Here is a 27,090-nt window from a genome sequence, read left to right on the forward strand (position 1 = left end):
ATTAATACAGGCCAAGCACCATCCTAAGTACTTTACATATATTAATTCATTTAATTGGCATAATAACTTTATGGGTTAGGTACTCCACAGATGAGAAAAATGAAGCTCAAAGACGTTAGGGAAACTGAGGAACAAAGACATTAACTGTCTGAGATCACACAGTTGGTGAAGGGTGGAGCTGGGATTTGAACCCAGTCAGTTTGGCTCCAGGGGCCATGTCCTCTCTTCCTTACTGTAAATTGTTGTATTGACATTCACAGCACCTAACTGACAATGGATTAGCATGTGTACTATATCAAGAGTTCCTACATATCAATAAATAAAAAATAACCAATAGAAAAATGAGTAAAAGACAAAAGCAGATATTTTCCTGAGGAAATATGCCCCATACATATATGAAGCAGTGTTCAACCTCTTTAGTACTTAGGGAAGTACAAATTAAAACCACAATAAGGTAGCATTTGACACTAAACTGACTGGCAAAAATTTGAAAGGAGTTAAAGCCAAGCATTAGGACATGGAGCAATGTGAACTCACACTCTGGTGAAAGCACTACAATCTAATCACTTTGGAAACAATCTAGCATGTCTTAGTAAATCCAGATCTGCACAGAGCCCACGACTCTAGAGCATATACCCTAGAGAAAATTTTTTACGCATGAGCACAAGACATGGATAAGAATGTCCTAGAAGCAGGGTTCATAATAGCGAAAAGAAGCTGGAAATAACCCAAATGTCCATCCATAAGACCATGGGTGAATAAATCACGATACATTCATCCATATTCATACAATGGAGTACAAAAAGCAGAGTCATGGATGTCAACAAAGATGAAACTCAAAATCTTAGTGTTGAGTGGAAATAATCAAGAGAGAAATGCCATATGATAAGCATGTGTGTTTGTATAGGTACGTGTTTATATATACACATACACACACTCAAAAGTAGGCAAAACTAAACAACATATGAGATGAAACTACAAATAAAAGAAGGGGAATGATAGACAAACACATCAGTATAGAGATTATTCAGGGTAGGAGAGGAGATGCGGGGAATGAGACTAGGTAGAGGCAGGCAGGGGCCTTCGAAGCTACAGGTAGCATATTATTTCTTTAGCTGAGTAGTAAATACACATGTGCCTTTATTATTATTATTGTCATTATTATAGATAATGCCAATATTTGTAATATATAATAATTATAATAATAAATAACACATAACAAAATAATAATAATGTCCTTATTATTTCAACTCTTTCATGCACATGATATATTTCACAACACAAAGAAAAGAAGAAGTAAAATTCTAGCTGATCTGGAAAAGATGATATACTTTTCAGAAACAAGAAGGTAGGGGAGGAGCAGGAAGGCCACACCTATTTCTGCTAGCCCTTCCCCCACCCTTTGCTCTAAGTCGGATCTCTCAGAGTTAAACTCCAAGGACTTCCTTGTGGCACCCCAAACTTGATCTTTGCCCTTCCTACCAGCCCTTTCCCAGTGGTCACAAATTTAGCAACCCTCGGGCCAAATCTGTCTGTAGTTGTGTTTTGTTTCGACAGTCCAGTTATTGGGTATTTAAAATCTGAAATTGCTCTGAAAAAGAAAACCCACATTTACATGTACATACCTATGTACATATATTCCTACAGACAGCAACAGATAAATTATGTGAGATATTGACAATTGTTGAACTGAAGAGGTAGATGATATATAGGTATGTATTACACTATTCTTCCACTTTCCTGTATGTTTGAACTTTTATATAAGAAAAAATTGGAAAAACTAACTTTGAAGTCCTCTCTAGTTCACCACAATCCCCACCATTCCCAATTATTGCTCTCAGCCTGTCCCCTCATTTCTAGTACCTCTGGTCTCTAGAGATATTTGAGTTTGCAACTTTGGGCTCAGCTTGTAGGTCTTGGCCCCTCCTACATCTCCCTGTATCCTGTATGCAAATAGTTGGTTCAGCCATTCTCATAGGATGAACAAACCCATATGCTGAACAAACTATTTGTGAAATTTTATTTTTAGAACTCAAAAGGACAGTTCAGGATGATGTAATTCCCCACTACCTTGCAGTGGGAAACCCTCTCTACCCACCTCCCAGCAACTACAGAAACTTTGGCAAGTGAACTCTACCTTATAAAATAAAGGTGGGGCCTTGAAAAAGTCAAGCCACATCAGTTGGCTTTTAGAAGATAAGATGAAGAATCTGATCCTCTGGCATCAAATATGAAAAAGGATGGGAAAGGAAGATTTTCCAGCAACATCGAGGGGCCCATGAGGCAAATGACTCTATCAGGGATAGAATGTATGAGATAAATGGCTGTAACTGTGCCTGGACTTGTGAGTTAGAAAGAATCCCTTGAGGGTGCTTAGGTGCCAGAGAATTTGCTACCAATAAACTTTTCCCCTTCACACTGATCAATTCTCAGTCCCTCAGAGTCCAGTGGCATCCAGAAACTGAAGTAATTCCCAGTTAGCATCTACCCAGCCATAGCTGGTGATAATGACAGGTTCTTTCTTTCCAAACTCTGGTTTTCACTCCCACTCCTCTCACACTGCACTGAACAAATACTTGATTCCTGCCACCTCCAGTTGGCTATTTTGGCACACACCACACAGCATGAATTCATCCAATTGTTTCACATGTAAAACAGGCTTAGAAGGAATAGGCAGAGGAGTTCCCATCGTGGCTCAGTGGTTAGCAAATCCGACTAGGAACCATGAGGTTGCGGGTTCGATCCCTGGCCTTGCTCAGTGGGTTAAGGATCTGGCGTTGCCGTGAGCTGTGGTGTAGGTTGCAGACGCGGCTCGGATCCTGTGTTGCTGTGGCTCTGGCGTAGGCCGGCGGCTACAGCTCTGATTAGACTCCTAGCCTGGGAACCTCCATATGCCATGGGAGCAGCCCTAGAAATGGCAAAAAGCCAAAAAGCCAAAAAGCCAAAAAAAAAAAAAAAAAAGAAGAAGGAATAGACGGAATAGGCAGAAAGCCAGAGGCAGATGGTGTCACTTGGGGGATAAACTGAGGCTGGCTGGTGACACTGCATGACAGGCTGGCCCAGCATGCCAAAGCATGTAGAGAAAGGGCAAGACCCCTGTTGTCTGTTCTAATCACCTGGATGAAGAGGTCAAGATCACTTGCCCTTCTGATCTTCTCTCACCCTTGACCTAGGACTAGTCCTAGGTGGCTTCCACTGGCTGTGTCACCTTTTGGAATGGCCCTGTCTTTTGGTTTATTCTTGCTTTGACCTCCACATTTTGCTGACTTCCCAGATCTTAGAACTTCAACTTGTTTCTGATATCCAGATCTCAACAAGATCAGGTATTGGCTTTAAGGAATATTGATGCCTGTCCATCCTTCCCTGTGATCTGCTTTGGCAATGTGCCATCCACATTCTACTGTGACAGAACTCAGTCAAGGATTTGATGCTGCTCTGATGAATCCTTACCAGGGACTGAAGATAGAGAAAAGAAGAACTCTATTACCAAAGCTGTAACATCAAGAAAATACCTTCAGTACACAGAATGGATAACCAACAAGGTCCTACTGTATAGCACAGGGAACTAAACTCAATATCCTTTGATTAAACCATAATGGAAAAGAATACAAAAAAGAACGTGTGTATGGATAGATAGGTAGATAGATAGATAGATAGATAGATAGATAGATAGATAGATAGATAGATAGATAGAACGAACCATGCAAGAAAGCATAAAGGAAACAAAAGTGACTCATAACCTCACCATCCAGAAACAACAACTGTTAGCTGTTCACATTCTGGTGTCTCCCTTTTTTGACTTTTTCCTGTATGAATATAGAAATAGATATAGTATCTCTCTGAAGAGTTTGGGCTCTTGAGCCCAACATTTCTAGGTCTGTATCTCAGCTTTGCCACTAAATGAACTATAGCAAATTATTTAACCGCTTAATGCCTCAGTTTCCTCATCTGCAAAAGATGAGTATAACCCTTACCTACACTGTCCTGTTTTGTAACCTGCTTTTTCACCTAACAGTATATCATGGACGTTTTTCATGTCAATTTTCTTGGATCTGCCATGATTCATTTAACCAATCTCTTCTTATGGAAGAAGCACTAATTTTTAGACATGCCTCTTTCACTATCTGGTCAGACTTCTAAGTCTTTTAATGGTAGCTGAAAGGTCACTGAAATCTTCACTTACCCATAGCCCTTTCAGTGGGAGCTTCTCAGTTTCCTTTCTCCCAGAAGTTTTTAGGATTTACTGAGGCAGAAAGTGGGCCCCTTTCTCAAGCCTCCATTAACCTGAGTTAGATAGATAGATAGATAGATAGATAGATAGATAGATAGATAGATAGATAGATAGATAGATGGATAGATAGATAGAGACAGAGAGGGAGACAGAGAGGGAGACAGAGAGGGAGACAGAGAGAAGGGGGACATCCATAAAACAATGAGAGTGTGTCATCAACCAAGGATTATGATTAATACAACTCTGTGAGGTCCTTCATGCTCTCTTGCTTAATCTGAAATTATGATTTATATGGATTATTTTTATAATCAAGAAAAACAATAAATCAGAGTTCCCATTGTGGCTCAGTGGGTTAAGGACCATATGTTGTCCCTGTGAGGATATGGGTTAGATCCCTGGCCTCACTCAGTGGGTTAAGGATCCAGTGTTGCTGCAAGCTTCGGTGTAGTTTGCAGTTGCGGCTTGGATCCAGTGTTGCCGTGGCTGTGGTATGGGCTGGCAGCTGTGGCTCCAAGTTGACCCCTAGACTGGGAACCTCCATATGCTGCAGATGTGGCCGGAAAAAAAAAAAAAGACAGAAAGAAAAACAATAAATCAATTTCCACTTTGAAAAAAGCAAACAAGTCATTGTTTCTAACCCACAGGCAGCAAATCACTGGGGGAGTGGGGTAAGGAGTAATTAATTATTACAAGAGTTCTGGAAATTCCTATATAACCCAAGCATTGTCTAGAATAAATTAAAAATATGCTTATACACATGTTTTTTCAAATGTCATGATGTATAGCCACAATGCTTTAGTTTTTTCTATATTTCTCAATCAATGGATATTAAAAGTACAACTATTATTATATGGAAGTCCATGACATTTTAATCATTAAAATACAAAAACAAAGGATGTGATCTGCTGCTAAAAGGAAAAATATATGTACATATCAACTCTCTGTAGCTTATTTTCTCAACAACCTAATTTTTTTCAGAGTGGGGTGAGAGTAGATAAAGGGAGAAAACCAAAAATACACAAGTTATTGAAAGTTAATCCAGGAGCCGTCTGGGGGAGACAATTGACAAGGATGAGACAGCATGGAGAGGAAGGTGATATGGGCCCAGAAAATTCTATTTTGGAAAGACAGAATGCTAATATCCCCTGTATTGCCAGGGGCTAGTCCTCACCCTCAAGCACAGGGGATGTCAAGAGGGATTGCAGGAGATGCTGTAATACCTGAATGCTCACTCTTGCTCCAAGGCCAGGCTGATATCCAAACAGTAGGAAGAGCTGGAATGGGGGCAGCTCCCTAGGTGCAGGGAAGGCAAAGTACGGAGAACTCTGTCTTTTGCCAAGCTGACTTAAAGGTCAGCATTTGCCTGCCTTCCTCTCATTCTTTTCCTCTTTTGCAACGTGCCCTCTATTTCTAGAGCCTTTTGTCTCCCAACTCATGTCTTCAGGACACCCTCCTCCATAAGACTCCTGCGATGTCATTACCCATGAGAAACCATTCTCATCCCAGATCTCAAACTAAGATAATCACTCAGTGATGGTTCATTTAATGCTGAGGGCTTAGGACTTTCCAGGCATTAGGGGCTGACAAATAAGATCCTGATTGAAATTAACCAATGATAAAAAAGTCATTTGAATATAGACTGAATATTAGATATTATTGGAGAGGAATTAATTTTGTTAAGGTGATAATAGCATTGTTATTATGGAAGAAAATATCCATATTTTTGTAGATACATAGTGAAGTATTTAGGGGTGAAATGACATGATATCTTAGAATTGCCTTAAAATATTGCCAGAAAAGAAAAAGAGTGGGGAGATAGATGAAGCAAATATGACAAAATGCTACTAGTTATTGAAGATGAACATAAAAGATGAACACAGGAGTGCCCATCATGGCACAACTGGATCGGTGGCTGCTCTGGAGTGCTGGGACACAGGTTCGATTCTGAGCCCAGCACAGTGGCTTAAGTATCTGGCATTGCTACAAGCTGTGTCGTACATCTGGTGTTGCTGTGGCTGTGGCATAGGCTGGCAGCTACAGCTCCAATTTGACCCCCAGCCTGGGAACTTCCATATGCCACAGGTATGGCAGTTAAAAAAAAAAAGAAAAAAGGAATCTGACTGAAGTGTCTTGGGTCACTGTGGAGATACAGATTCTATCTCTGGTCTGGTGCAGTGGGTTAAAGGATGCAGCACTGCCACAGCTGTAGCATAGTCACCACTTTGATTGGATCTGATCCCTGGCCTGGGAACTCCATATGCCATGGAGCAGCCCAAAAAGAAAAAAACAAACACATGAACACAAAGATGAAATTTTCTTGCATTCTCTAGTTTTGCGTGTGTATGGAAATTTTTGTAATAGAAAATTGAAAGAGGGGAACAGCCCAAACCAGGCTGCCTCAGGGGAACAGTCTCAACAGACACCTAACCCCAGGTGCTCCCCATCCCCACAAACCCACAGCACTCCCTCCCCACCAGCCATCTTCCTGAGATCACAACCCCTGCTGTCTCAGAGTGGCCTGTGATGGGAGGGGTGCTTCCCTTCTCTGGATGTCTGGGTCACCAGGACTGGATGGCAGCCCTTCTCACCTTTCTCCATCCTGATGCCCTAAGAATCTCAGGAAAGAGAGTCAAAGGGCAAATAGGAGGCCCGTGGCTCAGACCTGACAGGGCAGTGCTGAGGACTCCAAAGCCTGCCCCCTTAAGTGGGTGGTAGGTGTGGGGCAGGAAAAGGAAGGGAAAGGGCAGGTGAAAAATCCTCATAATCATAGGCATTCACTATCGAGCAATCTTCCAGAAGCTGATGGCTCCTTTGGTTGGAACGCTGTTCTGAGATCTTGTCCTGTGTCAGGCTCCTGGGCATCCTGCCTTGTTTCAAGCAGCCTAAGCACTCCCAGAGTCTGGTACTTCTGCACTGGCCCCTGAGCTACATTGCCATATGTGAGTACCAATCCAAGAGAGCATGGCAAAAAGCCAAAGTTAGAGGCCAGGGCCACCTTTGGAGCAATTTTTATGCTCATGGGAAGTGTCATCTCTGGTCTTTGATCATCTCAGATGGTGCTACAGAGTAAAGCCAAGGAGTACTGAGAAAAGGAAGAGATAGAGCCCTGGAGGATAGTAAGAATGGGGTGAGGGAGGAGGAGGAGCAGTATCATGATAGCTATGGGTAGATCTAGCTAATGTCAGCCAGTTCCTAACCCTTACCATCTGGAGAGAAGTAAGGCCCATGGAATAGGTATGATGTGCTCATGATCTTTAGGAAGCACAGGGTGTGGAGCAGGGGAAGCCTTGGCATTATAGACTTAGAGAAGTATAGCCTGTGTTTGAACCATAGAGTTTTCCATTCTGGGAGGGGGGTAGTAGTAGCATGGTGGTGGGAGAGGAGGGCAGCAGGCAGAGATAATGGGAGGAATGGTGACTGGGTAAGAGGAGAAGAATGGTGAATGGGGGAGCTCCCTGGTGGCTCAGCTCTGGTTACAGCTGTGGTACCGGTTCCATCCCTGGCCTGGGAGCTTCTGCATGCTGAGGGTGCAGCCAAAAAAAAAAAAAAAAAAAAAAAAAAAAAAAAGGAATGGTGAATTGGAAACAGTAGAGGGATGCAGATGCTGTATGAACAGAGTATGGGGAGGTATGGATAGTATATGTGCAAGGGAGGGTGAGCTATCATTTTAACAAGGGTTCAGGGGAGTTCCCATCATGGTGCAGTGGTTAATGAATCCGACTAGGAACCATGAAGTTGCGGGTTCAATCCCTGGCCTTGCTCAGTGGGTTAAAGATCCGGCATTACAGTGAGCTGTGGTGTAGGTTGCAGACACGGCTTGGATCCCATGTTGCTGTGGCTGTGGTGTAGGCCGGCGGCTACAGCTCAGATTTGACCCCTAGCCTGGGAACCTCCATATGCCATGGGAGCGGCTCAAGAAAAGGCAAAAAGACAAAAAAACAAAAACAAAAAAAACAAAACAAGGGTTCAGGGATGAACAGGGAGGGAGGGAAACAAAAGGGAAAAGACGGTGGATGAATGGAAGCAGTGGGGAAAAAGCTGGTGGCAGGCAGGGGACAGGAGTAGGGAGATGGGGAAGGGGGCAGGTGGACAAGGATGACAGGTAAGCAGAAAAATAGGGCTGGTGTATATGGTAGATGATGGAGGGAAAGTTTAAAGGACAAGTGGACATGGCTGATGGATGGGCAGGAGCTGGACTGTGCAAAAACCCAGGACCAGAGGCTTGGAGGGATTGGAGGGTTCTTAATGGGGCTGGACGTGGTCAGGTTTTGCTGGCAGCACAAGTTTGATCTGATCTGCTCCCTCATCAGTTTGGATTTTGCAGTCATTGGTCATTTACCTGCTGTTTACATCTTGGTGGCCACTACCAGTCCTTTACCTCGCCTGGTTGTTCCTAGACTGAAAGACCCCAGAGCAAGGTAGGACTCAAGGACCTAGAAATAATAGGACCTAAGAGTGTTCCACCTCAACCTGTAACCAGGGAATGCCACTTACCCGCCTCAGGCCTTTCAACCAAGTTAGAGCCACAGGAGCTGGGCAAGCCAGGACCATCCTGGGGTCTCTTCCTTTTCTACCTCCCTGGCAGAACCATGGTCCCTCCATGCTGCTAGAGAAGTGCTGGGTGAGTGGGAAGGGTAGTCTTGACACACATAGACACCATCCCCTACTGATATTTCTATCTCAGATGGCAGGCAATTGGCCTGGGTAAGGAACTGGTGTTTCTGGACCCACATCAGGGACTACTTCCCCATTTCAGTAAGTGTCTCTTCCCCAGCATCCCTCACAGTTCCCGTAATACTAGACATGGATGCCAAATGACTAGAACTGTCCCTAAGGATAATGAGTATCCCAGAGAAGTCTCAGTGCAGGCTAGACAGTCTTCAGGATCCAGCATTGCTACTGGGTACTCGCTACACAACCAGGCTACTTTGGATGCCCTTGGCATGACCTCCAAGATGACACAGGCAGGAACATAAATACAGTCCAAATCACTTTAACAAAAACTGATTGAAAAACCTACCCTGTACCGCACGTTTAGGGTACAGAAAAGTGGGTAGGATGCCATCCTCTGCCATTACAAAGCTCGCATCCAGAGTTCCTATCATGGCTCAGTGGTTAACAAACCCAACTAGTATCCATGAGGACACAGGTTTGATCCCTGGCCTTGCTAAGTTAAGGGATCTGTCATTGCCATGAGCTGTGGTGTAGGTCGCAGACTCTGCTCGGATCCCTTGTTGCTGTGGCTCTGGCGCAGGCCAGCGGCTATAGCTCTGATTAGACCCCTAGCCTGGGAACTTCCATATGCTGCAGGTGTGGCCCTCAAAGGACAAGAAAATAAAATATAAATAAATAAATAAATAAATAAATAAATAAATAAATAAGCTCACATCCAATGGCAGAGAACACGCAAGCAGATACTTATGGTTTGGTACAAGGTATGCAGGTAGTTCCAATGAGGGGTAAGGAAAGACTTCACAGAAGCAGTGGTATCTAAACAGGAGTTTTTTGTTTTTTGTGGGGTTTTTTTTTGTTTGTTTTTTTGTCTTTTTGCCTTTTCTAGGGCCGCTCCTGCGGCATATGGAGGTTCCCAGGCTAGGGGTCGAATCAGAGCTGTAGCCGCCGGCCTACACCAAAGCCACAGCAACGTGAGATCCAAGCCGTGTCTGCAACCTACACCACAGCTCATGGAAACACTGGATCCTTAACCCACTGAGTGAGGCTGGGGATCGAACCCGCAACCTCATGGGTCCTAGTCGGATTCGTTAACCACTGCGCCACGACGGGAACTCCTAAACAGGGTTTTTACAGCTCAATAAAAGTACTAAGGCTGGAACTGTTAGGGGGTTAAGGAGAGGAAATACCAGGAAGAAGTCCTAGAAATGTACTGCTATGCTGCTCCACTGAGCACTCTTTGGAGTAGACAATGGACACCGCCCCAATTTTTTGCCAAATTTTTTCACATCCCAGCACTCACAGAAGATGATCCCATGCTTAAAGGGCACTGGCACCCATGGCTGAGACTACTTGCAGCCACAGGCAAGAGGCCCAGCAGTTCTAGCTGCCCCAGATCCCCTCTGGTCTCCAAGGGGTGGAGAATCCCGATAGTTTCACCCCTTCAAAGCCACCCCTGGCCTCTCTACTGAAAAGCTCTGCTTTAGAGAGTGCCCCGAACCCCAAGGTGTCTTTACCTTTGCTTTCTCATGTGATCTCATTTCACCATTTCTCTCTGTGGCTGCAGATCCAGAAGACCAAAGACCTGTCACCTGAATGCAACTACCTCATGGGCATTCACCCCCACGGCCTCTTGACTTTTGGTGCCTTCTGCAACTTCTACACTGAAGCCACAGGCTTTTCGGAGATCTTCCCAGGTATTACTTCCCATCTGGCCACATTGTCCTGGTTCTTCAAGATTCTCTTCATTCTTCAACCTCAGGGCCAAGGGTGCTTATGCTCATACTTACTAAAGCTTCTGGCCCATCTCTCAGCTTGGAGATGTCCCCTTTTAGGCTCCAACCCCTTCCTCTGAACCCCCCTCACCCCTGACCCCCGATATCATAGCCTAGGAGTTAAAAGCGTATGTTCTGGAGCTGAAATTCCGGGGTTTGAATCCTGCCTCTGCCACTTACTGTGTGGCCTTGGGCAAGCTACTGAACCTCCACTGGTCTGTTTCCTCATCTGGATAGTGGTGCTGATGATAATAGTCTAACCTTAGTTGTACTATGACGACTAAATGAGATAATACAAGTAAAGCACTCAAGACAGTGTTGTGGAAGAGTATGTGCGCCGTAAATAATAGCTGTTGCTATTAATGGCCATCGAGGAAAAAGAAAAGGTAGGATGGCAGCTGGGATTCAGAAAGTCCTTCTGGTTCTCCCATGGAAAACCTTCCTACTATACTTTTGAAACTGTGCCTCCCATGAAGTGGAGATGTTGCCTCAGAGGGAAACCTATTGTGTTTGCCTGTCACAGCTGTCTCTTCTCCACACCCTTTGTCCCATTCATTGATCCTCCTCCTGGGACCCCTGGGAACAGAGGGCACACAGACGAGCCAGTGAGTGGAGCAGGGTGTTTCCTCTCAGCCATTCTCCTCTCTCCTGATCATTTCACTCCTCTCCCTGCTCCCTGGCTCTCCTCAGGCGTGTGCTCCGTGAGTCAGCCAGCCATCGACTGTCTTCTAAACCATGGCACTGGCAACCTTGTGGGCATTGTAGTGGGAGGAGTGGGAGAGGCCCTGCGGAGTGTGCCCAACACCACCACCCTCATTCTCCAGAAGCACAAGGCCTCCAGCATGGGTAGGTATCCCTCCCTGGGCATGGGTGGGTGGCCTCTGAGCAGCATGACCTGGCAGGCGATGCCAAGATGAATCAGACATGAGTCTTACCCTCATGGAACTTACTGATGAGTAGGAGAGATGGCCATAGAATTTCAAAAAGATTTAGGTCATCCACTCCTTCTGAGCTAGCGGGACCAGTTCCCAGGAGGCTGAACCAGAGACCCAGATTCACTGTCGGGGGACTTGGCTTGGCTAGGGCTTCCCTGGTGTATAGATGATGCCCATGTTATCACTGGCAACACTGCTATGTACATCTGTTTGTTAATGGTAAGTGCAAGAGGCAGTGACATACGGTGAGTATATGTGTAGGGTCTGGAGTCAGGGGACCTAATTACAAATTCTGGCTTCATGATTTACTGTGCACTCTGGGACAGGTTACTCAACCTTTCTGAGCCTTGGTGTTTTCCTCTTCATCACATGGCTACCAATAATTGTAGCTATTTCATAGGATTATTGTGGAGGTTAAATCCACATAAAACACCTCCTCTGTGCCAGGCACACAGGAAGCGATAAACATTAGCCACTCTGACACAGGGGTAAAGAGAGGAGGTAAAGAGCAGGAGCCCAGAGTTCTCACGTGGTGCGCAGTAGGTTAAGGACCTGGCATTGTCACTGCTGTGACGTGGGTCATCGTTGCAGTGCGGATTCAATTCTTGGCCCAGGAACACCTGCATGCCATGGGTGCAGCCAAAAAAAAAGAGCAGGAGCCCAAGGCTGGAGCTTCAGGGGCCCCATCAGGTCAACAGGCCAGCTCACTGGACACAAGGACAACTGTCCTATAGCAGACTCACAGAAGAGGTGATGTATTTCTTTTAAGGACTTTGTCTGAGTGGCCTGTTCTTCAGTTTGGAACATAACGTAGGGGAGAAAGCTCTGAGCTGGGAAGAAGGAGTCCTGGGTTCTAGTCAGGATCCTATATTCACTGACTGCCTGAGTCACCATCCCCCTCCTGAACCTGGGCTTCTGGAGCTGTAGGAAAAAGAAAATAACCCCTCAGTATGTTTTCCACTGTCTCTGCTGCGAGGAAGCAGTAAGGTAACACATGTCAGAGTGCTGAGAGATTGTTAGTGGTAACCTACCAAGATTTGTAGAAGAGAGACTGTGTTCTCATTTCTCTCACAGGAAGACTTAAGGAGCCTGCTTTGCTACCTGAGGCACCATCAGGGTAGATTCCCAGGGTCTATGAGAGAGAAACAACTTTGCTCTACTCTAATCTCAAGACCCAAAGACAGAGAATACCTTACGCCCACTCCCTGTGGGCCAAGGGCACTTCACACACACATGTCTGTGCAGAACCACTGTCATCTTCTCAGTGATTCCCACTAGTGGAAACAGATATTCCCCTTCATGACACTTCCTAGAAGCTTTTTCTTGATTTGATGTGGGTCTCAGTGGAACTCTTCCCCCATATCTTGCCCTTAGGATCCTGGCCCAGAGATAGTGTTCTCACTGGCCTTGAAAAATTTCAGGATAAGAGACACTAAATACAGGAGCCATGCTGAGTGTGAGCAGGAATGCTTTACTTCACAGGGATTTTATAGTAGATGGGAGCCTGGCCAGGATCAAATGTTCTTCCTCGGGGCAGGAGGTGGGGGGTTCCCCACCCTAGCCCATGTGTGGGAAATAAATCAGGGTTTTCCAACAGGGCTCATCTAGTCCCCACCTTCACTTTTGGAGAAACCGAGGTGTACAATCAGGTGTTGTTCCATAAGGACAGTTGTATGTACAAGTTCCAGAACTACTTCTGCCAGATCTTTGGTTTCTACCTTTGTGTCTTCTATGGATGAGGCTTCCGCCAAGGCTCCAGTGGGCTCCTGCCATACCCGCTGCCTATCGTCACTGTGGGTGAGCACAGCTCTCAGCCCCAAGGCTACCTCAACTCTTCTTCAACCTCAACCTCAGGCTTCCCCAACCCTTCCCCGTCCCCTACCACCATCAAAGAGGGCGGCCCAGGGGGAGAAGCTGGGAGCTGACTTGGGATGTAAAAGGATCAGGCCCACAGAAAGAGAGGGAGGTTAAAGGAAGAGAAGATTCTAATAGTCACTCCCTCTCTTTTCTCATCTCTCTTGACAGTTGGAGCCCCTGCCTCTGCCCAAAATTGAGAAACCAAGCCTGGAGATGGTGGACAAATACCACACCCTTATATGGACGCCCTGCACAAATTGTTTGATCAGCATAAGACCCAGTACAGCTGCTCAGAGACCCAAAAGCTGCTTTTCCCGTAACTGAAGGGGCTATATGCCTTGGAGAGGACTTTCATTTGCTGCTAACCAAAAGGGAGGAAAAGGGAGAGGCCAGGGGTGGGGGCTGTGTAAGGAAGGGAAGGGCACTATGAATTCCTTCCTTGCCACAGAGCCCTTGCAGTCACTGTCCATGAGGCACTTCACTGAGTCACTCCTCTGCTGGCCACTGGCTGACCCCTGCCCTGCCCCTGTAGATCTCCTCTCTGAGCCCAACCCCCAAGGCCTAAAGGACTCAAATGCTAGCCAGGCAGCCTGAGTGGTCATCACTCTGGTGGTTGTTGTTATTGTTGTATTAATGCATTTTTAAATTAAGATATATTTTGCAATTTAACCTGTTTAAAGTGTAAAATTCAATGTTTAGTATATTCAGAGTTGTGCAATTACTACCATTAACTCATTCTAGAACATTTTTCAGCATCCTCAAGAAGCCCAGTACACATTAGCAGTCACTCCCCATTCTCCCATCCCCAGCACCTGGCAATCACTAATCTACTTTCCATCTCTACAGATTTATCAATTCTGTACATTTCAAATAAATGGAAGCATGCAATATGTGGTCCTTTGTGATTGGCTTCTTTCTCTTAGTGTAATGTTTTCAAGTTTCATCCACATTGTAGCATGTATCTGTACTTCATTCTTTTTGTGGATGAATAAATATTTCATTGTACCTATATACCCCATTTTTTTAATCCATTCACTGGTTGATGGACTTTTGGGTTGTTTCCAGTTTAGGGCTATTATGAATAATGCTGCTATAAACAATCATATACAAGTTTTTGTATGTAATTTTCTGTCTCCACATATAAAGGCTTTCCTTATGTCCACACCACTAAGCTAACAATCACCCCTTTCCAATAGTTCAAAAGCATTTTACTCAGGATTACTTTTCACTTGGCAGAGGCATTTCATATAGGTTACTACATCCTCTGACACAATTTTCCTGAGGTATTTTCTTTTCTTTTTTTTTCTTTTTTTGCCTTTTTATTTTATTATTATTATTATTATTATCATTATCATGATTATTATTATTATTATTTTGCTTTTTAGAGACATACCCGTGGCATATGGATGTTCCTAGGCTAGGGGGTCTAATCAGAGCTATAGCTGCAGGTCTATACCACAGCCACAGCAACGCCAGATCCAAGCTGCATCTGTGACCTACACCACAGCTCTCAGGGCAATGCCATATCCTTAACCCACTGAGCAAGACCAGGGGTTGAACCCACAACCTCATGGTTCCTAGTCGGATTCATTTCCACAGCACCATGACAGGAACTCCCCAATTTTCAATCATTCTGAGAGTCTACTATGGGGAATCCACTTTATATCTGTATTTTAAGAAGTTCTGTTTTAAAGTTTTTGTTAAATCTATATTCTGAGAATTTTAAGGGTAAATAAAAAACACAGATATCTCTTCTTCATAAGGCAACCAACAAAAAAACGCACTTAAAAACACAGCAAAGGACCAAAAGTTAAAACACCATTTAGAAACTCATACAACTCAATTGTAGAAAAGCAAATAATCTGATTTTAAGATTGGCAGATGGGAGTTCCTGTTGTGGCTCAGCAGTAAAGAAACCGACTAGTATCCATGAGGACGCAGGTTCAATCCCTGGCCCCACTCAGGGGGTTAAGCTGGTATAGTTCACAGACACAGCTCGGATACTGCATTGCTTGGGCTGGGGCTATGGACAGCAGCTGTAGCTCCGATTTGACCCCTAGCCTGGGAACTTCCATATGCCATATGTGCGGCCCTAAAAAAAAAAAAAAAAAAAAAAAAAAAGGGCAGATAACTTAAACAGACACCTTTCCAAAGAAGATATACAGATGGCCAAGAGGTACATGAAAAGATGCTCAGTATCACTAATCAGCAGAAAAATGCAAGTGAAAACCACAATGAGATATCACTTCACACTTGTTAGAATGACTATTCTTGAAAAAAACAAGAGATAACAAGTGTTGGTGAGGATACAGAGAAAAGGGAACCCTTGTGCACTGACAGTGGGATTGTAAATTTTTGCAACCACTATGGAAAACAGTATGGAGGTTCCTGAAAAAAATTACAAGTAGAACAAATATGGAGTTTCCATCGTGGCTCAGCAGTTAACTAACCTGACTAGCATCCATGAGGACGGGGGTTTGATCCCTGGCCTCGCTCAGGATCCAGCATTGCCGTGAGCTGTGATGTAGGTCATAGATGTGGCTCGGATCACCCTTTGCTGTGGCTGTGGCATAGGCCAACAACTACAGATCCGATTCTACCCTAGCCTGGGAAACTCCATATGCCGCGAGTGTGGCCGTAAAAAGACAAACAAACAAACAAAAAAATAGAACAAATATGATCAAGTAATTCCACATCTGAAGGAAATGAAATCACTATCTCAAAGAGATACCTGCACTTCCTATGTTAATTGCAGCATTATTCACAATAGTCCAGACATGGAAACAACCTAAATGTCCATTGACAGATGAATGGATACAGAATGTGTGTGTGTGTGTGTGTGCATACATACATATACATATATATATATATATATATATATATACACACATATACATATAGGTATATATTTATATAAGGGAACATTGTTCAGTCATGAAAAAGAAGGAATCTTGCCATTTGTGATAACATAAGTGGATATTTAAGGCATTATTCTAAGTGAAATAAGTCAGAAAAGGACTCTCATACTAAGTGAAGTAAGTCAGAAAGAGAAAAACAGAAACCATATGATATCACTTATACATGGAATCTAAAATATGGCACTAATGCACATATCTACAAAAAAACCAAATTCACAGACATAGAGAACAGACTTGTGGTTGCCAAGGGGGATGGGGGAGGGAGTTTGGGGTTGGTAGATGCAAACTATTACATTTAAAATGGATAAGCAATGAGGTCCTACTGTATAGCGTAAGGAACTATATCCAATTCCTTGAGACAGACCAAGATGGAACATAATATGAGAAAAAGAATGTATATATGTATGACTGGGTCATTTTGCTGTACAGCAGAAATTGGCACAACATTCTAAATCAACTATACTTTAATTTAAAAAATGAAAAAAAAAAAGACAGAAGCTATACGGTCTCTGTATTTACCTGTAGAATTGTAAAAAAAAAAAAAAAAAAAAAAAGCCCAAACTCATCAAAACAAGGTATAGAATGGTGGTTTCCAGAGAAGTAGGGGAAATGGGGAGATAGTGGTCAAAGTGTACAAACTTCCAGTTATAACATGCATAACTTCTGGGGTTTTAATGTACAGCATGGTGATTATAATTAACAATAATGTATTATATACTTGAATATTGCTAGGAGAATAGGTCTTAAATGTTGTCACCACACACACACACACTCATTATATGATATGATAGATTGTTAACTAAACTTGTGGTTTCTTGTTGTGGTAATCATTTTGTGATATATATCTACCACAAAACATATATGTGTATATATATATATATATATATATAATCATGTTGTACACATTAAATTTACACAATGTTATATGTCATTAAATCTCAATAAAGCTGGGAAATGAAGGAAAAAAAATTTAGACTAGCGTTTTTTCCTTTCCTTAGCCTTTAAATATTGGGTTTTTATGGAGGTTCCACCCTCTTCTCTCACTTTACACTGTTTCAAGTCTGAAATATCTCTTTATAACTCAGATTTCCCTCAAAAGCAATTTCCCTCAAAACCGATACATCCAGCTCACCAATCTCTAAGAAAAGCTTAATTTCAATATACCCAATACCAGATAAATCACCTTCCCCCCCGCCTCAATTTTATCACCTTCCTTGGTCAATAAGTTTCGTAGATACTGTGTATAGAACTCCTTCTTAAAAATCCACAGTTGGCATTATGATATTAAAGGCTCTGATAAATCCTGTAGTAAAGAAAGCTGCTTAACAAAGTTCCCTTGTGGCACAGTGGGTTAAGGATCTGTCATTGCCACAGCTGTAGTGTAGGTCTCAGCTGTGAGTTGGATTATATCCCTTGCCTGGTGCCTTAATATGCCATGGGTGTGGCCATAAAAACAAAGCCTGCTTAGCACTGTTTAACCCAATCCCTTAAAAACTTAGTAACACCTATTACTATCCTGGAACTTGTGCTTTGGGAAACTGTGTTAGAGAAATGTATAAAAACAGAAACTTGTAGGGTCAAAGTAGCCTAAATCCTCAAAGAACCAGTGCAATGGCTACCCTCTGAAAAGGAATCCAGTAAGAATTAGTGTGGGTAAAAAGAAAGATTTAATTCACTTTGGTGGTAAAAGGCTCTTGGTGTAGTAAAGAGAATGAGGAACAAGGTAAATATCCATGAGAAGTACACAAACTGAGCATATGGCAGCAGCACAATGTCACCTGATACGTCAGCTGATTTTTCTTTCAAGTTTTCCAAGTATGTCTTGTTTCTCCTTTCCATCAGTAGATCTCAAGATGTAGTACAAAATTTATAGTAACAACCAGCCAGCGCCAAGAATGATTTTATCTTCTTTCTTTTGGAGAGTTCCCATGTTTTAAGAATTTACACTTTGACTCAAAGAGGGATAATTTGTCTTCTTCCCACTTCATGACCAAATACATAAGCTCAAGCAATCAAACATACAGCAACATGCCCTTATAGACAGATTCACTCTGTCTTTGACTTTACTTGAGTAAAATTTGTACTCAAGTATTTGATAGTACTCAAGTATTTTTCCACTTCCCTTGGGTGACAAGTCACATCACAGCTCACACTGGAAATATCAGCTCTTTAGGTTATGGTAAGTAACCCATTAAATGGGTTATTCTAAAATCTTTGGAAAGAAGAAGAGGCACCTAGGAACTCAAAGGGAAGGAGGATTATAAATGCATGCAAACAGTTCATGATTACACAAGCTATTTCAGATAGGCCTCTTTCATTAACGTCATTGGCCAAAATCTTTTGTATGCATAGATCCACGTTGGTAGGGAATCAAGTGTTATTGGTTTTTTTTTTTAATCTTTCTGAGTCCTCTTAGGTATTTGACACTATTGCTTACTTTCCTAATCTTTCCTTCTTTTCTTTCATTCAAAGTTTTTTGAAAATAACTTTTATAGGAGTTCCTGTTGTGGCAAAGCAGAAAAGAATCCTACTAGGAGCCATGAGGTTGTGTTCAATCCCTGGCCTCGCTCAGTGGGTTAAGGATCCAGCATTGCCGTGAGTTGTGGTGTAGGTCACAGACTCAGCTCAGATCCCAAGTTGCTGCCTGTGGCATAGGCTGGCAGCTGTAGCTCTGATTGGTCCCCTAGCCTGGGAACCTCCATATGCCTTGAGTACAACCCTAAAAAGACAAATAATAATAACTTTTATAAGTCTTCAGTTTTTTTGTTTGGTTGGTTGGTTGGTTTTTTTGGAAATTCCCTTCTTCTTTAATGCAATGCCACGGTCCCAATCTTTGTCCTCCCAATCTCTCATTATGGTCATCTCTCAGTGACTAACTCTTAGCCTTCTGTTTCTTACATTAGAGGGTTCATTCTTTGTCATGATCTTAACTATCATTTCTATGCAGCACCAAATCCAAGTCTGGAATTCTAGTTCCCCATCCAGCTACACTAAAGTTGAGAACAGTTGAAAAGGGATTTCCACCTGCAGGAAATTATATTCTTTCATCAATTACTCCACTGATACTTCACAAGAGCCCTGCCAAACAGGAATTACTATCTCCAAGTTCCAAATGAGGAAACTGAAGTTCAGAAATCAGGCAGCTAGTGAATAGCAGATCAAGGGTCTGGTTATCTGACTAAAATTGCTAGTTATCCCTACTACCTCATCACCTCCTTCACCAAAATGCTAGCTTTTACCACATCGATGAAGAAGAACAGAGCCCTAGGTGAAGCATTTACCACAACTACTTGGGGTCAAGGGATGCAGTAGTAGAAAATGTGGGGAAAGCAAATGCTCAGATGTACCACTTTCTCCTTTTCTCCATATCCAGGTTACCCTAACAGGTAGGCCAAGTAGTAAGTAGCCAGTGCAATAGGATGGAAGATATACTTTCCATCAAAGTATCTTCCCAATGCCCTCCTGACCGCCACTGCTCCTGAAGTGCTCCTAGATCTTTATGTTCCTTGGGCTCTGTGGCCTCTTAACATGGAAATATTCCCAGGAGATGAAACATTCAAATGAATGACTGACATGTAATCTTTCAGCAAATATTTATTAAGTACCATTTATTAAGCAAATGGAATGATACAGTAACAACTATTTATATTTGCTTAGCTCTCTAGATTGGCTACAATCTGAAGTACCTAAAGCTGAGATTATAATCCTCATTTTACAGATGATGAAATTATGGTTCAGAGAGTCTGAGTGACTCACCCAAGTGACACACGTTAATAACCAAAACTTGGGCTCAAACTTGGTTCCTCTTATTTTCAGTTCTATGCCCTTTCCTTTCTATCACAGTAATTCAAGGGATTTACAGGTAGGAACTCAGAACAAACACACAAGTTAAATAACAATTCAAGATAATAGTATAAACAATGTCAAAAGACAATAAAAGTGCCAAATGACTAGTTTAGATGATAATTACCATAGGCATGACTGGGAAGGTCACTATAAGTAAGAGTCAGCAGAGAAAGCCTCAGAGGGGAAGTGGAACTTCAACCCGGTCTTGGAAATTGAGTAGGAGAAGGACAGTGGGAGAACAAAGGGGGGGGTTCCAGAGTGAGGGAAAGAAGGAATAAAGGTGGAGAAGTAAGAAAGTGAAAGACTTACTTGGAAAAAGAAATGGAGATACCAAATTAGCTGGAGAAGAGAGATGTGTATTGGGGAGAAATGGAAAAGAAGACTGAAAAGACACTCTTGAATTTCTGCTCCACCCCAACCCCCTGCCCCAAGAGAACACAAGCTTTATTCAGTGGCCAAAAAAGGGAGAAGGGAACTAAGTTCACAGGTCAGCTTCTCATCCACCTGGCAAGAAGGTTTTAATTTTAAAGAGTAAAGACAAAGGGAGGAGAAGTGAGGCTAATGGTGGGGAGGTGTATGCATTAGCACTCTTGAATTTCTGACTAAAGGATTTCGACTTGTCCTGGAGGCAAATGGGAACCAGGAAAGAATTTTGAGTGAGAGAGTGAAACTGTGAAAGCAGTTTTTGGGGCCAATTAATCTGGTAATATGGACTGTATATATGGTGTGAGGAGAGACAGGGGAAGGAAGACCAGTTGGGAGCATTGACAATCGGGGATAAGGTAACAAGAGCCAGTATCAGAATGGTAGCACTGGGACCATAAAGGAAGGCCAATTACAATTGACATGATGAAGGGAAAACGTCAGAATCTCATGAAATAGGGAGGGAAAAGGGTAGAAATCGCCTGAGTGTTTTCAAGCCTAGGTGACTTGAGGAAAGAAGATTCCATGAACACAAATGAGCAAGACAGGTAGGAAGCTGATTCAGGGCATTTCGTTTTTGACATCTTGGGTTGGAAGTAAAAAAAGAAGAGCCAAGTGAAACTGTCAAGACATAGAGGTGGGGCTTGGGAGAAAGGTTGGGCCTGGAACTGAGTTGGCCTGGTGTAATATAAGGAGCTCTAGAATTCAGGGGTTCTAGGGCCTAGTCTCTGCTCTGCCTCAAATATACTAAGTCATAGACAAAGCATATCTCTGGGCCTGTTTCCTCCTTTGGAAAGTGAGGCAGTACCCAAGCCCTAGAAAATTTCTGAGGTACTGTCAAGGACTATAAGTCAACTGAATTGTATTCACGTGCATATACGGTCTCTCCAAGAGAAAAATCAAGAGTCAGATGAGGGGACTAAATAATCCCCCAGTGCTATGACACTGACAGATCTTGGACTGACAGATCTGTTCACTTAGGGAGTAAAAGAGAAAGAGAAGCCAACAAAGAGAATAAGAGAGAAAAAAGTAGGAAAAGAGAAACTTTAAAGCAAGGGGATAAAATAAAGAACAAAAGTTAAAAATATTGCAATAAATGGAAGTATTTACATCAAAAACAACAAAGGCTTAATATGTATGTTAAATCAAGAATATGTTTAGATACATATGAATACCACTAAGATACCAATTGGAGAAGGATATGAGCAGACAGTTCGCCCAGGAGAAAATACAAATAATGCACATGTGGGAAAGTGTTCAATTCCATGAGTAATCAAAGCAATGAAATTAATAAGTTCATGTTTAAGCCATCCAAAAAGATTTCTTATAAAGTCCGATGCCAGAGTGGCAAGGGAACTGGAACACTTATGTCATTGTGGTGCTGTAAATTTGTGCAGTCCTTTGGGAAATCAAGCTCTCTAAAAAGATTCATGTTCTTTGATCTGGTAATCCCACCCCTGGGAACTTATCCTAGGAAAAGAATTACAAAGAAGAAAAAAGTCATATGCATTATGATGTTCAAAGTACAGAAAAACTGAAAGTCCCATAAGTGTTCAATAATAGAGAAACAGTCAAATAAAATAGCATCTACCAATAGATGTAATTTTATGTGGCAATTGAAATGATAAATATGAAAGACTGTAATGCAAGAAGAATATTTGCAATAAAAGGTTTTTTAAAGGAAGAATTTAAAAATATGTGCACACTATGATTGCACTTACATATAAATATATATGTATTATACAAACTGGAAAAGCATGGAACATGGAAAAATGAAAACAACTATCTAGGATTGGGAAACAGAGATGAATATTTTCTTTCAAAGTTTTCTTTAATGTTGTCATAGTAGAATTTTTTACTGTTATTTTTATAAACATTTTTAAAGAAGATATACAACATGGTCAAGCAAAGTAGAGAAGTCAGAGAAAACATCATTAAAGGTCTTGCTTAGGAGGTAATTTTCGTTCTAGGTACAGAAGAGTGTAGGAAGGAAACCAGCTTCAGAGAGTTAAGGGATGACTTCATGGTGAGGAAATCAGGTTCATGGTACTCTTTCCAGAAATTTGCCAGTTAAATGAACAAGATGAATAGAATGGTGGCTAGAAGAGACAGCAGAGTCAAAGTTATCAGTGGTAATGCTTTATTTTGGTTAGGTTTTGTTTTGTTTTGTTTTGTTTTAAGATGAGATGAAATCAGTTATGGAAGAGACTAAAAATGATGAAGAGGGATAAACAGGAACAGGAAAGAGGGACACCTTTTATCCTGGGACTTCAGGGAAGAAAGGGAGAAAGACAAAATGGATACAGAAGTAGTGCTATCATACATGAAACAGAGGAAGTTGGGGTATTAGATTTTCTCCATCTTTCGAGAGGCAAGGTATCTCAAGAGATCATAGGGGAGGATGAAGTTGGGGCCTTGAGAATGTAGAAAAGACAGGAAACACTTGCTCTGGAATGTTCACAAGGAACTCAGAAGCCTAAGAGGAACAAGGGCTTAGGGTGAAGTTCCAAGAAATCAAGTGTCAGTGGGTCAAGCTAGCCCTGGGCTCTGGCTTCATCTGCAATCCCCTCTAGTCCTAGGAGAAAGAAGATTGGCCAAAGATGAAAATCAAGTTGTTTAAAGTTAGAGTGTGAGGAGATATGGAGAACAGACTTGTAGTTGCCAAGAAGGAGGGGGCGGTGGGGGGGAGAAGGATTGGGATTTTGGAGTTAGCAGAGGCAAGCTATTATAAATAGGATGGATAAACAACAAGATTCTACTGTATATCACAGAGAACTAACTATATTCAATATTCTGTGGTAAATCACAATGGAAAATACGAAAAGGAATATATATGTATGCATAACTGAATCACTTTGCTGTAAAGCAGAAATTAACACAACACTATAAATCAACTATACTTCAATAAAATTTTTTTAAAAAATAAAAATAAAATTAGAGTGTGAGGGAAGCCAGCCCCAAAGTAGGAGACCACAAGATCTGGCTGTTAGTCTCAAATAAGCACAAGGGATTTCAATAGACTGGATAAACAGAGGAGGCTGGGTCAATTGCGATGAAGAGAACAGCCTTATTAGGTGATGCTGGTGGGTAGAAAAGGTGATAGCCAAGGAGGCTGTGGTCATAGGAATAAAAGGGAGAGAGAGGCGATGAGGAGCAGGGTATGTGACAGTCTAGGCTGAGGCCATGTGACTGGGAGACTAGTAAGTGGAAGGGCCAGTTCATTTACTCTTAGCAAAAGGGGTCTTGGATATCTAGAGAGGAAGAGGGAGCAATTAAATGAATGCAAAGGGGGACTCAGAGGTATTGAAGTCATTTTTCCCCTGCAGACTGGCCCTAACCTTACTCCTCAGAGAGACCCCTTAGAAGCCAGTAGACAAGTAAGGGATCAAAGATAGGTCAGCAAGGGTGGGGAAAAGGAGAGGAAGGCTGGAGATTCGGGAGACACATGGGTTGGAAGGCAATATTAGAGGGGGTGCCTGGAAGTGTAAGCCTCCCCGTCTCACAAATGCCTGCCCAGAAACTCTTACTTCCCAGGCTTGTAAGTTCCATACCCCAGCTCACTCCTGGAAGCTTGTTAGCACTAAGATGGTGCTTGAGGGGAATGACTGGAAAAGAAACTCCGAGGGGAGCTGTCCTAATCCCAGAGCCCTTCTCTGGCCTAAAAGTCCTAAAGCCTGATCTGAAAAAGCTGGTGATGGATTTATCATTTATCTAGGGCAGAAGCTAGAGAAAGGGGAGAGACCAGTGAAGAGCCAGCTCTGGGCCTCAGTCCCTGTCACCACCCAAATTTCTGCACAAACCTGCTCTACCCCTTGGTGCTGGAGTTTACCCCATAGACAGGAGAGCTCCTCCCTTATGTTCTGAGCCATCCACACTTCCTTTCATCAAGTACAGGAGACTGACAAATGTGTTCTCAGTAAACATCATAAAGAAGTGCCAGTCCCATTCCTGTTCCAAAGGCCATTATCAGCTTGGGTCCTGCCCCCTGAGGCTCCTCAAGGTCCCACCCCCACGGTAAGACTCCCTCTCTACCTCATAGCTACACACTATGCCTCCAGTTGCACATGGGGACTCTGGCATGCAGGCTTTCTGGGACTGTGCCCAAGTTTAGCACCTTGGTAGGCAAGACTATCCTGTCTTCCAGGGGAAACCAGGAAGTGGGTGTGGGCGCTACATATGTTCCAGCCCAGGCATCTCTGATATGCTGGGGCCCCCACTTCCTGATTCTGTTTATCATCGTCCGATAAGTCAGGCCAATCCTGAGATTACCCCAGCTTCTCCACCCCTCCAGTTGAACACTCTGATCTGGCTGAAGGAATGCAAGCTATACAAAGATATGGGCGAAAGGGCGGGAGAAGGAGGACTGGGGAAGATTTCCGGCAGCCTGGTAGGACCAAGAAACAGAACCAATGATCTGTCCCCAGGAAGGGGACAGAAACTAAGAGAAAGAACTAGAGGGAAAAGAGTGGCTGCTACTGCCTTTGGCTAAAAAGGAGAGGGAAACTGAATGGTTTAGGAGGGATGGGGTCCCACCTAAATTGCAGGGTGGCTTCTCTGGCTCCCCCTAAATCTCAGGGTGAGGAAGGCCTCTCTCCAGAGCCTGGAAAAGAGGAGGAAGCAGCCAGATCAGGTGTCACTCTTAGGTCCCCTCTCCTCTGCCTTGCACTCACCCCTTTCTCTCACTTCCCAGCTTCCAGTGTTATAATCTATCTGCCCTGGGGGTAGGGCACCTGCCATCCTGGGAGGCAGCTGTCCACCTGCAGCTGCTGTCCTCAGGCAGGGACACAAGTGCCAGGGAGGAGGCAGCCGTGGGGGGCCGGGGCCCCCCTCTCCCGCAGAGTTGTCGGAGCTGACGTCGATACTTGTCCCCAGTAAGCAAATAGAGCACAGGATCCAGGCAGCTATTGGCACTGGCCAGAGGTCGAGTCACTTTGTAGACCACGTTGACAATGTTCAGCACCCAGCAGTCAGCTTCCAACAGCCTCGCCAAGTAATAAACGGTGCGGGTGATGTGGAAAGGCACGAAGCAGATGGCAAAAACAGTCAGCACCACAGCAATGGTGCGCAGAGAGCGCACCCGGGTAGATGACTGGGCGGCCCCTGGCAAGGGCTGATACAGGCGCCGGGCCATGAGCCCATAGCAGACAAGAGTAACCACGCAGGGCACACCAAAGAGCAGCCCCATGACTGCCGAGCTGAAGTGCACATAGTGGTCAAACTCCTCAGGCCGGGTGGTGTCGTGGCACAAGATGGTGTCCCCCTTGGTGCTGGTGGTGACAAAGAACAGGTTGGGCACGAGGCAGCCAGCTACAACCAACCAAACTGCCAGGCAGAGAAGGCTGGCAATGCGCGGGCGACCCCAGCGTAGCGCCCGCAGTGGGTGGCAGATTCCCAGGTAGCGGTGTACACTGATACAGGTGAGGAAAAGGACGCTGCAGTAAAGGTTCCAATAGAAAAGAAAGCGGATGAACTTGCAGAGCCCAGTGCCAAAGGGCCAGTGGTTGCGGGCCGCGTAATAGTAGACAAGGGTGGGCAGCGACAGGACGTACAAAGTGTCTGACAAGGCTAAGTGGAACATGTAGATGGCTGTCGCGTCCCAGGGTCGGAGGCGAAAGAGGAAGAGCCAGATGGTCGGGCCATTGAGGCCTAGGCCCAGCACAAAGACAACGGCATAGCTCACGGGCAGCAGGATGAACTTGAACTCCTCATTAAACCGGCAGTCCGGCTCCACCTCACTATCCTCAGGATCTGAATGGGGGCCTAAGGTAGTGAACAGCGAGGACTCCGTACTGGTCATGGTCCCCCTAGAGGTGGAAAGGGCAGAAGTGAGGGTAGCTGGGTTTCCCTGGTCCCCCAGCCCTGACCTGGGGCAAAAAAAGCAGAGAATGGGGAGGGAAATGGTTGAAGCATGGGGCGAGGGGAGCTGAGAGGATGCATCCAGGGGTAGCGCAGGCCATCCTCGCCCCTGCCAGAATTCCCTCAGTCCAGCCTGGGGAGTGATGGGCAGCAGGCAGTGCTGGGTCTCAGGAGGGCAGTCAATGGGTTTGGGTTGTTCTTCTGCAGCTAACTCTGTCCTTCAGAGCTTGGCTAGCTGAAGGGGGTCAAGGCCTACCAGAACTATCCAATGTGAGAAGATGCCCAGACCCAAACTGTCTCTTAGATCATCACAACGGCTGGGTCCCTGGGAAGAGGGCATCTCTCCACACGGTGACGTCTCTCCCCTGGTCCCAGGGCCTCCATACTACAGTGATCTCTGATGCCTTCCCCCAGCCTGGGCCAACCCAGGAAACTCATCACCACCCTGACCCAAGAAACTTGGCACGTCTCCTACCTGGTCCCCTTGAAGCTGAGCCCAGCTGACTCTGTCACCTTTCCCCTTGGCAGCCAGAGGGCATATCCAAGGGGGCGGGGCTGGAGGTGGGGCCTGTACCTCC

At 44.0% G+C, this 27,090-nt stretch overlaps 2 protein-coding genes across 2 annotated transcripts; one reads left to right on the forward strand and one right to left on the reverse strand.

The window, feature by feature from the left end:
- On the forward strand, window positions 3,702-13,789 carry AWAT1 (acyl-CoA wax alcohol acyltransferase 1). Its single transcript, XM_003484124.1, is given in 9 exon segments — window positions 3,702-3,808; window positions 7,082-7,170; window positions 8,542-8,649; window positions 8,916-8,986; window positions 10,470-10,665; window positions 11,368-11,523; window positions 13,197-13,405; window positions 13,638-13,701; window positions 13,704-13,789. Coding segments are annotated over 9 exon segments (1,086 nt in total).
- On the reverse strand, window positions 25,356-26,453 carry P2RY4 (pyrimidinergic receptor P2Y4). The gene has a single exon (NM_001244168.1). The coding sequence runs from the start codon at window positions 26,451-26,453 to the stop codon at window positions 25,356-25,358; it is 1,098 nt and encodes a 365-aa protein (NP_001231097.1).

This window comes from Sus scrofa, chromosome X (genome assembly GCF_000003025.6).
Source record: "Sus scrofa isolate TJ Tabasco breed Duroc chromosome X, Sscrofa11.1, whole genome shotgun sequence".
In the NCBI taxonomy this organism is placed as follows: Eukaryota; Metazoa; Chordata; class Mammalia; order Artiodactyla; family Suidae; genus Sus; species Sus scrofa.

Bases quoted from the DNA above. Each gene is read 5' to 3' on its own strand.
- P2RY4 (NM_001244168.1), bottom strand. From the start codon at position 26,453: ATGACCAGTACGGAGTCCTCGCTGTTCACTACCTTAGGCCCCCATTCA.